General features: G+C 36.5%; 1 protein-coding gene across 2 annotated transcripts in view; it reads right to left on the bottom strand.

Annotated features, from left to right (window-relative positions):
* The window catches only part of TMEM131 (transmembrane protein 131), a 193,471-nt gene that overhangs the window by 89,826 nt on the left and 89,778 nt on the right, over positions 1–13,867 (bottom strand). For both annotated transcript variants that reach the window (XM_029232608.1, XM_029232607.1), the window contains exon 5: positions 9,294–9,417. In XM_029232608.1, coding sequence (XP_029088441.1) covers positions 9,294–9,417 — 124 coding nt within the window. The remainder of the gene's footprint in view (positions 1–9,293; positions 9,418–13,867) is intronic.

Below are 13,867 nucleotides of genomic sequence, written 5' to 3'. Positions count from 1 at the left end.
ATGCTGCAGAGCAACTAAGCCTGCGCCACAACTACTGAGCCTGCGCTCTAGAGCTTGAGAGCCACAACTACTGAGCCCACACGCCACAACTACTGAAGCCCACGTGCCTAGAGCCCATGCTCTGCAACAAGAGAAGTCACCACTGCAATGAGGAGCCCGTGCACGGCAACAAAGAGCAGCCCCCACTCGCCAAAACTATAGAAAGCCCGCGCACAGCAATGAAGACCCAACACAGCCAAAAAACTAAATAAATAAATAAGAAAAAAAGAAATTCAATGCAAGTGGAAACCAAAGGAAAATGGGGTTAGCTATACTTATATTAGACAAAATAGACTTTAAGTAAAAAATGGTAACAAGAGACAAAAAGGTCATTACATAATAAAGGGGTCAATTCATCAAGAAGATGTAATAATTACAAATATATATGCACTAACATTGGAGAACCTAAATATATTAACAAATATCAACAGGTTTGAAGGGAGAAATAGGCAAGAATACAATAATAGTAGGGGACTTTGATATCCCACTTTCAGCAATGGATCAGTCATCCAGACAGAACATCAACAAGGAAACACTGGACTTGAACCATACATTAGACCAAATGGACCTAACAGACATTTATAGGTCATTCCATCCTATAGCAGCAAATACATATTGTTCTCAAGTGCACATAGAGAAGAATAAGTTTGAAATCATATCAAGTATTTTTTTCAGACCACAGTGGTATTAAACTAGAAATCAACAAGAAGAAAGCTGGAAAATCTACAATTATGTGGAAATTAAACAACATTCTCTTCAACAGCCAATGGGTCAAAGAAGAAATTAAAAGAGAAATAAAAACTAACACTGAACAAATGAAAATGGAAACAAAACATACCAAAATCTACGGAATGATGCAAAAGCATTCTGAAAAGGATAAACTTAGTTTATAGTAATAAATGCATATTTTAAGAAAACAGAAGGATCTCAAATAAACATTCTAACTTCACACCTCAAGGAACTAGAAAAAGAACAAATTAAGCCCAAAGTTTGCAGTACAGAAATAACGAAGATCAAAATGGCAATAAAATGTAACACAGGCCAGAAAAACAATAGAAAAAAAATCAACAAAACTAAGAGCCAGTTTTTCAAAAAGATAAACAAAATTGACAGATCAAGAGCCACATTAACCAAGAAAAAAGAAGACTCAAATAAATAAAATCAGAAATGAAAGAGGAGACATACTACAGAAATACATAGGATCATAAAATACCAGTATGAGCAATTCTATGTCAACAAGCTGGATAACCTAGAAGAAATGGATTAATTCCTAGAAACACACAACCTACCAAGACCGAATCAGGAAGAAATAGAAAATCTCGATAGATCAATAATGAGTTAGGAGATTGACTCAGTAATCAAAAACCTCCCAAAACAGAGAACTCCAGGACCAGATGGCTTCACTTGTGAGTTCTATCAAATACTTAAGGAAGAATTAATGTCAATCTTTCTCAAACTCTTCCAAAAAGTAAGAGAAGGGAACACTTCCAAACTCATTTTATGAGGTCAGCATTACCTTGATACCAAAACCAGACAAGGACACTACAAGAAAACTATAAACAGTATCCCTGATGAATACAGATGCAAAAGTTCTCAAAAACTATTAGCAAAGTGAATTCAGCAACACAATAAAAAAGCATTTGACAAAATACAGCATCTTTTCATGATAAAAACCCTCAACTGATTTGGTATAGATGGAGCACACCTCAACATAATAAAGACCACATACAAACACACAAAGCTAACATCACACTCAATGATAAAAATCTGAAAGCTTCCCCTTAAAATCAGAAACAAGACAAGGGTGCCCACTCTCACCACTCTTATTCAGCATAGTACTGGAAGGTCTAAGTTAAAGCAATTAAGGCAAGACAAAGAAATAAAAGGCATCAGAAGTGGAAAGGAAAAGCTGTCATTATTTGCAGGTGATATGATCTTATATATAGAAAATCCTGAAGACTTAACCAAAAAACTGTTGGACTAATCAAAAAATTCTGTAAAGTTATAGGATATAAAATCAACACACAGAAACCAGTTGTGCTGCTACACACTAACAATGAAACATCTGAAAAAAAAAAACACAACGATTCTACTCACAATAGCATCAAAAACAATAAAATACTTAGTAATAAATTTATCCAAGGAGGCGAAAGATCCTGTATAATGAAAACTGTTAAGACCCTGATAAAAAGAAGTTGAAGAAGACAAATGGAAAGATATCCTTTATTCATGGCTCAGAAGAATTATATTTTTTAAATATCCATACTAAGCAAACCCATCTACAGGTTCAATGCAATCTTATCAAAATCCTAGTGGAATTTTTAACAGAGATAAAACAAACCTAAAATTTGTATAGAAACACAAAACAATCATAAGAACAACAAAACTGGAGGCAGCAAACTTCCTGCTTTCGAACCATACTATAAAGCTACAGAAATTAAAACGGTATGGTTCTGGCATAAAAATAAAACATGTAGACCAGTGGAACAAATAGCCTAGAAATAAACCTCTGCATATATGGTTATCTAATATTTGACATGGGAGCCAAGAACACTCAATAAGGAAAGGTTGTCCTGCTATATCATTGCTACTGCTATATCACATTTGTTCAATTCCCATTAACATGTATGGATATCAGAAATAGAACAAAAAATGTCCAGGTCTCTACATATAATTAAAAAATAGTCATTAATATTCATTGATGACTTTCAACCTATGAGAAGAAATTGTTTACTATATTAAGCATACTAAAATAAATGGGTAAAAACATTTTCATTTTAGCCATAGATTGAAACAAAGTGTATCCTAATTAATCTTCAGTTTATCTGAAAAGGTAATCAAACAAAAGGCTCTACAGAATCAAGGAAAATATACTTTTTGTTTGCTCACCAATGTCTATAAGGCACCCATTTCCACCATTCTATGGTAATTAAAATTTGACTATTATAGAGTATTAAAAAAATCTGTATTTTTTGTCACAAGCCATACATTACATATTTTATGGCCAATATGCAGTATAGCCATGAAGATGAACAGGCCTAAACTGCAGTCTTAATATTATGTAATTTTAATTATAATTAATTAGACAATTATAGTTAGTCAACAGATAATTATAAACCACAATTATTAGGAGTTATATATAGAAAAACGAATTGTCACACAACCACATTCCTTTTATTACCCTTGTTCTTGATTTCCAGGTGATCTCAGAATCAAAACCTTAGTAAGGGGTATTATTTATATGTGTGTATGTGTTAAAATACAGTTATGTAACACTCAGCCTTTTAAATAATAACTATTCTACTTTGTATTTCCTACTGGTTGCTTAACGTAGAGATGATACTGGTTAATAATCAACAACTTAAGTGACTTACAGGAAATGTTTTACTCTCAAAGAAATACGATCTGACCAGGAATTCTAAAGGTGACAAGGCAATTAGAGTTAGGATGAACATACAGAAAGGTTTTGCTCTCTTGGACATGAGAAACTCTTTTCATTTTTCCCCAAAGGCTCTTATGATAGGCATAAAATTAAGTGGAGGGGAAATAAGGTTATTTCTTCTCCCAAGAGTTAATTCCATCTCTCCTCTCCACTTCTGGAGCTTCTGGAGTCAGTATCTTACTGTAGGGAATAAAAATGAAAAGCAAGAAGAAGAATAAGAAAAAAAAAAAAAAAACTTAAGGTAGCATAGATTTTGGCTATCTCTTTTAAAGCTAAATCTAGAGTACCTAAATGTAGATTTTGATAGGTATAGATTATTTTACTGTTTAATTCTATCTCCTGATACTGGAAAACACAGACTGGCTTTTAACTTTCCTTCAACTATATATACATTGAGATTATCGGTTTTTTTTTTCTTAACACCTTTATTGGAGTATAATTGCTTTACAATGGTGTGCTAGTTTCCGCTTTATAACAGAGTGCATCAGCTATACATGTACGTATATCCCCATATCTCCTCCCTCTTGTGTCTCCCTCACACACTCCCTACCCCACCTCTCTAAGGGGTCACAAAGCACCGAGCTGATCTCCCTGTGCTATGTGGCTGCTTCCCACTAGCTATCTGTTTTACATTTGGTAGTATTTAAGTCCAGGCTACTCTCTCACTTCATCCCAGCTTACTCCTTCCGCTCCCCATGTCCTCAAGTCCATTCTCCATGTCCGCGTCTTTATTCCTGTCCTGCCCCTAGGTTCTTCAGAACCATTTTTTTTTTAGATTCCATATACATGTGTTAGCATACGGTATTTGTTTTTATCCTTCTAACATACTTCACTCTGTATGACAGACTCTAGGTCCACCCACCTCACTACAAATAACTCAAATTCGTTTCTTTTTATGGCTGAGTAATATTCCATTGTATATATGTGCCACATCTTCTTTATCCATTCATCTGTCATTGGACATTTAGGTTGCTTCCATGTCCTAGTTATTGTAAAGAGAGCTGCAATGAACATTGTGGTACATGATTCTTTTTGAATTATGGTTTTCTCAGGGTATAGCCCCAGTAGTGGGATTGCTGGGTCGTATGGTAGCTCTATTTGTAGTTTTTGAGGACGCTCCATACTGTTCTCCATAGTGGCTGTATCAATTCACATTCCCACCAACAGTGCAAGAGGGTTCCCTTTTCTCCACACCCTCTTCAGCATTTACTCTTTGTAGATTTTTTGATGATGGCCATTCTGACTGGTGTGAGGTGATACCTCATTGTAGTTTTGATTTGCATTTCTCTAATGATTAGTGATGTTGAGCATCCTTTCATGTGTTTATTGGCAATCTATATATCTTCTTTGGAGAAATGTCTATTTAGGTCTTCTGCCCATTTTTGGATTGGGCTTTTTGTTTTTTTGATATTGAGCTGCATGAGCTGCTTGTATATTCTGGAGATTAATCCTTTGTCAGTTGCTTCATTTGCAAATATTTTCTCCCATTCTGAGGGTTGTCTTTTCATCTTATGGTTTCCTTTGCTGTGCAAAAGCTTTTAAGCTTCATTAGGTCCCATCTGTTTATTTTTATTTCCATTTCTCTAGGAGTGGGTCAAAAAGGATCTTGCTGTGATTATGTCATGGAGTGTTCTATGTTTTCCTCTAAGAGTTTGATGGTGTCTGGCCTTACATTTAGGTCTTTAATCCATTTTGAGTTTATTTTTGTGTATGGTGTTAGGGAGTGTTCTAATTTTACATGTAGCTGTCCAGTTTTCCCAGCAGCACTTACTGAAGAGACTGTCTTTTCTCCATTGTATACTGTTGCCTCCTTTATCAAAGATAAGGTGACCATATGTGCGTGGGTTTATCTCTGGGCTTTCTATCCTGTTCCATTGATCTATATTTCTGTTTTTGTGCCTGTACCATACTGTCTTGATTACTGTAGCTTTGTAGTATAGTCTGAAGTCCGGGAGCCTGATTCCTCCAGCTTTGTTTTTCTTTCTCAAGATTGCTTTGGCTATTCAGGGTCTTTTGTGTTTCCATACAAATTGTGAATTTTTTTGTTCTAGTTCTGTGAAAAATGCCATTGGTAGTTTGATAGTGATTGCATTGAATCTGTACATTGCTTTGGGTAGTAGAGTCATTTTCATAATGTTGATTCTTCCAATCCAAGAACATGGTATATCTCTCCATCTGTTTGTATCATCTTTGATTATTTTCATCAGTGTCTTACAGTTTTCTGCATACAGGTGTTTTGTCTCCTTAGGTAGATTTGTTCCTAGGTATTTTATTCTTTTTGTTGCCATGGTAAATGGAAGTGTTTCCTTCATTTCTCTTTCAGATTTTTCATCATTAGGGTATAGGAATGCCAGAGATTTCTGTGCATTAATTTTGTATCCTGCTACTTTATCAAATTCATTGATTAGCTCTAGTTAGTTTCCTGGTAGCATCTTTAGGATTCTCTATGTATACTATCATGTCATCTGCAAAGAGTGACAGTTTTACTTCTTCTTTTCTTTTTTTTTTTTTTTTTTTTGTGGTACGCGGGCCTCTCACTGTCGTGGCCTCTCCCGTTGCGGAGCACAGGCTCCAGACGCGCAGGCTCAGCGGCCATGGCTCACAGGCCTAGCTGCTCCGCAGCATGTGGGATCTTCCCGGACCAGGGCACAAACCCGTGTCCCCTGCACAGGCAGGCGGACTCTCAACCACTGCACCATCAGGGAAGCCCCATCTTTTAGTCTTATTGATCTTTGCTATTGTTTCCTTCATTTCTTTTTAATTTATTTCTGATCTGATCTTTATGATTTCTTTCCTTCTGCTAACTTTGGGGTTTTTTGTTCTTCTGTCTCTAATTGCTTTAGGTGTAAGGTTAGGTTTTTTATTTGAGATGTTTCTTGTTTCTTGAGGTAGGATTGTATTGCTCTAAACTTCCCTCTTAGAACTGTTTTTGCTGCATTCCATAGGTTTTGGGCCTTCGTGTTTTCATTGTCATTTGTTACTAGGTATTTTTTGATTTCCTCTTTGATTTCTTCAGCGATCTCTTGGTTATTTAGTAATGTATTGTTTAGCCTCCGTGTGTTTGTATTTTTTACAGATTTTTTTCCTGTAATTGATATCTAGTCTCATAGCATTGTGGTCAGAAAAGATACTTGATATGATTTCAATTTTCTTAAATTTACTGAGGCTTGATTTGTGACCTAAGGTATGATCTATACTGGAGAATGTTCCATGAGCACTTGAAAGTGTATTCTGTTGTTTTTGGATGGAATGTCCTATAAATATCAATTAAGTCCATCTTGTTTAATGTATCATTTAAAGCTTGTGTTTCCTTATTTTCATTTTGGATGATCTGTCCATTGGTGAAAGTGGGGTGTTAAAGTCCCCTACTATGATTGTGTTACTGTCTATTTCCCCTTTTATGGCTGTTAACATTTGCCTTATGTATTGAGGTGCTTATGTTGGGTGCATAAATATTTACAACTGTTATATCTTCTTCTTGGATTGATCCCTTGATTGAGATTATCTGTTGAAGAATTTTTCAGAAAGACTTCTCTTTGCATAAGATTCATTTGTAGAAATAAGTCCCTGGGAAAGCCTAGGTCAGAAATGTCAAATTGGTGTCCTTTAACTAGCTTTCTTTGGTCAACACTATCTGTCTTTCTAAAGTCAAATTCATTTTTAATTTGTAAAATCAGTAGATATTATCTTATAAAAATTCCTATTTCCGACTCTTCTTGGAAAATCAGAACTGTGCATGAGCTTACATTCCCACGTGGCCACCACTGGCTGGAGCTGAGTGGGGGCTGTTGCCTTTGGATGGGACATGTGCTCTTCCAGGTCACCCCCCATTCCACTTGGTCTGCATCGTCTACCTGGCTAGCCCCTGTAAGAATCTATTTGTAACTCTGCTATGTATTTGGTCTGCTTTGTATTGTGATAGGAACATGAAAAAGGTAAAAATCCTGGTCTCTAACAAGGGTGAAGCTTGATGTTTAGAAACAACAAAACATTGCTTGAATTAGCAAAGTAAGTTAACAAGGTAAAAATAAAATCTGTAGTGTAGTTGTGCACTACTTTTAAACAGTTTTCATTGCACTTTACTATTTTGCCTTTTAACCCAACATGTCTCCACACTGTGGCAATGCCTGAAAGCTGGATGACACCACTTACACCTAAGTGTGTCTCCATACACAGATTGTAATGTATATGACCCACCCTGTAGCTTAATATGATACAAATCCCTGCGGAGGGATCGGCTCTTATCCCTAACTGCATGACCACAGGCAAAGCCCTCTGGGGTTCAACTCTTCATTCATATAATGAGGGTACTGGACTAGGTCTCTCTTAGACTGGGATTTGATTGTTTGAGACCATCAGCACATTTATAAAAATTGTGGAAATATCTTTTAGGTAAAACAAATAATAACTCAAGGGAAACTTGTTTTAGAAAATATTTTAGAAAAGGGATGCTTTCCAAGAGTACAACAAGAAAATTAAAACTTTATCATCAAAATATGCTGACTTATCCATTCCTTGTTTACAAAATAGTTTTAAATTTTAAAAAAGCCAAAATTATATGCCATTATTTACCCTAGAAGTTGCTACTTAATGACAACATACGATGAAGCCAGGATTTTAGAAAGGAGAAATGTAAAAATCGAAATAATTGATATAAATTTATATGCTAAAAATTGGTTATTTAGTCATATCTCTTCAAAGGAGTCAGTGAAGACCCTCGGAAGATGAAATCAGGCTCCATTCATTTACTTCCCTCTGACATTTGCTATTTAGCTAATTATTTCGGAAACCTATATATTAAAGCTTAACGCATTCTCTCAAATCCAAAATTTATTAAGATCTTTTTTTTTGCCACAGATAAAAGTTTTTTTTATAGTAACAAGTTTGCATACTATCTACGAAAATGATTGTAAGTAAAATTTTATAGGACACCTGTGTAGGAAGAACCCTAAACAGGCCCTCAAATTTCCTGCCCTAATTTCTGTGACTGTGAATATGAAGGATACCACACCTGTGATCTGCACTACTTGATAAAAGGGATTTTGCAGATATAATGAGATTATTAGTCAGCTGACTCTGAGTTAATCAAAAAGGAGACTACCCAGGTGATGCTGACCCAATGACATGATTAAAGCAGAGTTTTCTCCACTGGTGGTAGGAGAGGTCAGATTTCTGAAGCGTGAGGGAGATGTGACGCACCAGTGCTGGCTTCAAGATGGTGACAAGGAGTGTGGGTACCTCAGGGAGCTGAGAGAGGTCTCTGGCTGACAGCCAGCAATGAAACGGGGACCTCAGTTCTACAAGCACAAGGAACTGAATTCTGCCGACAACCTGAATGAGTCTGGGAGTGGATTTCCCCTGAGTCTCCAGTCAAGGACTCAGCCCAGCTGACATCTTAGTTACAGCCTTAAGATACTCAGAGCAAGGGACCCACCGGACTTGTGGCTTACAGAACCATGTGCTCATAAGTGGGTGTTTGTGGTGATTTATTACACAGCAATAGAAAACTAACACAACGCTGAGGAATTACCTATTATTAGGTAGGACGAGAAAACCAACTGAATATATGAATGCTACATTCTTCAGAGTGCTTGAGTTTCAAAGTTGATTTGTTAGGCTGTTTCGTGTTGAGAAAAACAATGTGTGTTGAAAAGTAGAAGTGACAGTTCTCAGGAAATGGGGCAAACTCAGGTCCAGAATCAATGTGAAACATTCAAACTAGATTTTGATTAGAGCCAAGTAAAATTATACACTAAAGACCCTAGACATTTCCATTAACTCAAAGGAGATCAAACGCAGCAGAGATGCTTACCCTATTTTGAAAGAATGATGCATGAAAGTGTGATGTTGTAGCAGATATTGACACTAAAGTAATAGTTTCTCCAGAACTAGGGTTATGTAAGTAAACTTTTTCCATTTTTGGCATTCCAACTGGTCTGCAAAAACAAAAAGAAAACTGTTACAAATACTTCAAAGACAATTTCTAGTTTCAGAGTTAACCTCTAGTTGTTAAAAAATTAAACATCAAAACTATTTAGACAAATACATACCCAAACGTATGAAATTATATATTAAATTAGTTTATACCTAAAATTACACATAAAATGCATGCATTCGCTATTCAGCAAATAAAATTATTGAGTGCCAACTGCATGTCACACACTGAGCCAGGTACTAGGATGTAAGGGGGCAAGTCTCCACCCGGATGAAGCTTACAATCTAGTGAGGAAGCAGGCAGGGAAAAAAACGGTCAGATCCCTTTATTACTTTCTGTAATACCACCTACTGCCTGCTTCTCTACTAATTCTGAATCTTATCCTCCTCTCCCCAAATTCCACTGATAGATGCTCTTCAATTTAGAAGAAGTTTAGTGGCAACGTTATGTGAGCAGATCTGCCTTATAAGTTAGGGGCTGTTGTTATACTCATTTTATAGATGAGGACACCAAGGCACAGAAAGCTTAATTAACTCGCCTAAAGTCATACTTGGAACATCACCCTGAATCCAGGCCATCTGGCTCTGGTCCCTGCTCTAACCCTCTCAAAGGAACAGTATAAAGCACACACTCGAGGTCTGATGTCCACAGATTCATTTTAACGTTCCCCATGGCATCCACATTACAGTTTGTCTGAAAAGTGAAACCTCCTTAGTATGTAGTCCATTAAGTACTTACGTTGCTAATCATATTTGCACAGGCTTCCTAGCTTGACAGCTTAAGAGAATTCTGCAAATAAATTACGTTTTTTCAGAGTTCTCTCTAGTTATTTAATTGGCACCTGTCTTATTTCCTCAACAAGATTATCAGTACCTTAAGGACGAAGTTTACGTTGTATGCGCACTGTGTATTCCTCGTATTGTCTAGCACAGAACCAGGCACCTGGTGAGAGCGTGCATGGGGCAGCTTGCCCGCCCCTGCCCCTGCCCATGACCTCAGTGGTTACAGTCTAGTGAAGAAGCAGGCAGGGAACAAAATAGTCAGATCCCTTTCTTTCTCTCTGTAATACCACCTGCTGTTATGAAGTGGTTATCAGCCCCCCTAATCTGGAATCACTCAGCCTCCACACGTGGTTCCCTATGTTTCCACCTGAGTCAGGCTGGTTCCATGTGCATGACCCCCACGCCTTTACCAATGTCTTTGCTCTGTGTTTTCTTCCCTGTCCTCTATGTGAATCCAAACCCTCATGTTCTAATTCAGTTACAGCTTCTGTCACAAGGTCCTCTTCTTGTACAATCATTTTGGCCTATGCTTTCTGAAATTTTATTTCATCTGTAGAAACCTCAAATTCTAAGTAGTTGAAGATGCAGCGCCAGAATTACGTTTTATATGTGGTTCAACTGTCCACCATGCTTTTGTCCTTCAGGAATTTTTGCCCTTGCCTTTTCCTCAGTTCAGTTTATCACTTGTAACTTATGATGTTGGAAAACTGATCAGTGAACAGCTGACAACTTTCACTAGTTTAAAAAAAAAACAAACCAGGGGCTTTGGGTTCCTTTTAAAATGGTGAATTGGTTAGTATATGTTACTGGTTCTCCCTGACACCCCCTAACAGCTGCATATACAAACAACAACGCTGGAAAATTTTAGAAGTTAATCCCTGATTCCAAGGATTAACCAAAAACAGCAAGAAACCCTTGGGGGAACAGAAGGCTGCCTGAACTGGCAGGTGGGGAAAAGTGAGGGACACAGAGCAGCGCAGGCCGCGAGAAGCCAGGAATAACTCTCCTCTTCTCCATTCCCTTCCCTGCTTGCCTTGGTACAATCAAAGCCTCCCCCTTCAACCCAGATGGCAGAAAGGCTCACTGGGGTTAAGAAGCTGCTGATCAGCTACACTTGAGCACACCCGCCTCTACACTCCTCTCTCTGGTCCTCCAAAGCCCTAAAGTTGTTAGATTACAATTTAGGAAGATACCTCTTCCAGACACTTTTGCCTAAGCACTGTCAGATAGAGTGGTGGGAACATAGGACAATCAATAGTTTTTATGTGAATGTGTGTATGTAACTGGACCTCTCCACCTTGGGGATCATCTTCCTTCTTAAATTCACAAGAAGAGACAAAGAGAAAGGCTTGGTCTTCTGCTCTTCCTCAATATGTATTATAAGACAGCAACTCAGAAGTTCACACATCAAAATAACATGATCTGTGAGGAGTAGTACAATCAAGTTGAAAACACATACAATGTTGTGACAGACCACAATATTGTTCCCGATTTGCTGACTGAACTGGTGAGGGGCTTATATCTCTCCACTTCATTAACATTAGGCCAATGAAATGTGAGCAAAAGTGACATATATCATTAAGTTTTAAGAGTCTTCTTGTACTCTGTTTCTTCTGCTAAGTAAATGGCATTTCACAGATAGGAGTGCTCTTCTAGTCTAAATCCCACTGGGTCGTTTGTGATCACAGCATAACCTAGTAAAGGCTGAATAATGCATACCTGAAGCTGCAAAAGTTAAACCAAGAATTAAAAATAAGCATAATGGAATATGCTTAAGGAGAAATGGCAAGATACTAGTAAAATGAAGAAAGCCTATAGAAAACAGGAGAAAACATCAGCAGAAAACATAACGTACAAAGACAATGGATGGGATATAGGTAGATAAAACTCTATTCGTGAGCTGGAAGATCAGATTGACAATTTAGTTCCAAATTCAGTAAGAAAGTATATATATTTAGAGTATTTTAAAAGATAGAGCTATAAAAATCAAAAGAAAAACAGATATGTAGAACATAACTAGAAGTGGTAATATCTGGAAAATGGAGTGTAGGAATACTTGAAGAATATGGACAAAAACAATGGGCAAAACCCAAAATTTTTTTAAAAAATGAAATAATTCTTGATTGAAAGCATTTATGAAATGTCAACAAGGAGAGATAAGGAAACCCTGTACTTAATAAGCACACAGCAAAATTTAAGGAGTTGCAAGAGTTTTCTATACATTATGGATATAAGCCTCTTAGGAGATATTTGCAAATATTTTCTCCCATTCTGTGGCTATCTTTTCACCTTCTTGATGGTATCATTTGCAGCACAAAAGTTTTTAATTTTTATGTAACCCAACGTGTATATTTTATCTTTTGTCACTTGTGCTTCTGGAGCCATATCTAAGAAAATATTGTACAAATCACTGCATAATGGAGACACATTACAATGTTTTCCTCTAAGGTTTTATAGTTTAGCTTTGTTACATTTACATTTAGCTCTACGATACACTTTGAATTAATTTTTGTGTATGGTGTCAGGTAGGGGATCCAACTTAATTCTTTTGCCAGTTGTCTTAGCACCATTTGTTGCAAAGATTATTCTTTCTTCATTTAATTGTCCTGGCACCCTTGTCAAAATCAATTTACAATAAATATAAAGTTCTATTTCTGGAATCTAAATTCTTTCCCATTTATCTACATGGCAGTATTACACGGTCTTGACTACTAAAGCTCTTTAGAAGGTTTCTGACATTGGGAGCTATTAGTCTTCCAACATTGGTCTCCTTTTAAAAAATTGTTTGGCTATCCCGGATCCTTCTTACTTACATGTGAATTTTAATACCAGCTTGCCAATTTCTGTAAAAAAGTCAGTTGTGGTTTTGACGGGGATCGTGTTGAATCCACAGATCAATTTAGGGAGTACTGCCATTCTCATTTGTGTCTTCTGATTTATGAATACGGGATGGCTTCTATTTACTTAGTTCTTTAATTTCTTTTGACAATGGTTTGGCATTTTTAGTATACAGCACTACTTTTTAAAAATTTGTATATAAGTATTTTATTTTTGATGCCATTGTAAATGGAACTGTCTTCTTAATTTTGATTGTCCATTGCTAGTGTATAGAACAAATATTTTTGTATATTGATCTAATATCCTGTAACCTTGCTGAACTCATTAGTTCTATTTTTTTTTAAAAAGTGGATTGCTTAGGATGTCCTATGTACAAGAGTACAACATCTGAAAATAGAGATGTTTAATTCTTCCTTTCCAAATGCCATTATCAAAAGTGGGGTACCTAAATCTCCAACTATTACTACTGAACTGTCGGTTTTTTCCCTTTAGTTCTGTTAGTGTTGCTTCCTATATTTTGGGTTTCTGTTGTTAGTTGTGTCTTGCTTTTTTAATGTGACAATCTTGGTCTCTTAATTGCTGTGTTTAGACTATTTATATTAAATGTAATTATTTTTATGGTTAAAGTCTACCATCTTGTTATTTTCTATTTGTTCTATCTCTTCTTTGTTCAGAACCCTTTTATATGCAGAATTTTCTAGTCCTGGCCCAATTAAACTAGAAATCAATAACAAACAGATAAACAGATTCTCTATAAATATGTAAATAAACCAACATGTGTAAACAACTCATGGATCAAAGACGAATAAAAATTAAGAACTATCTGGAACG

This window comes from Monodon monoceros, unplaced genomic scaffold (genome assembly GCF_005190385.1).
Source record: "Monodon monoceros isolate NGI ecotype Baffin Bay Population unplaced genomic scaffold, NGI_Narwhal_1 Super_Scaffold_19, whole genome shotgun sequence".
Lineage (NCBI taxonomy): Eukaryota > Metazoa > Chordata > Mammalia > Artiodactyla > Monodontidae > Monodon > Monodon monoceros.
This window is presented reverse-complemented; position numbering and strand designations above follow the sequence as displayed.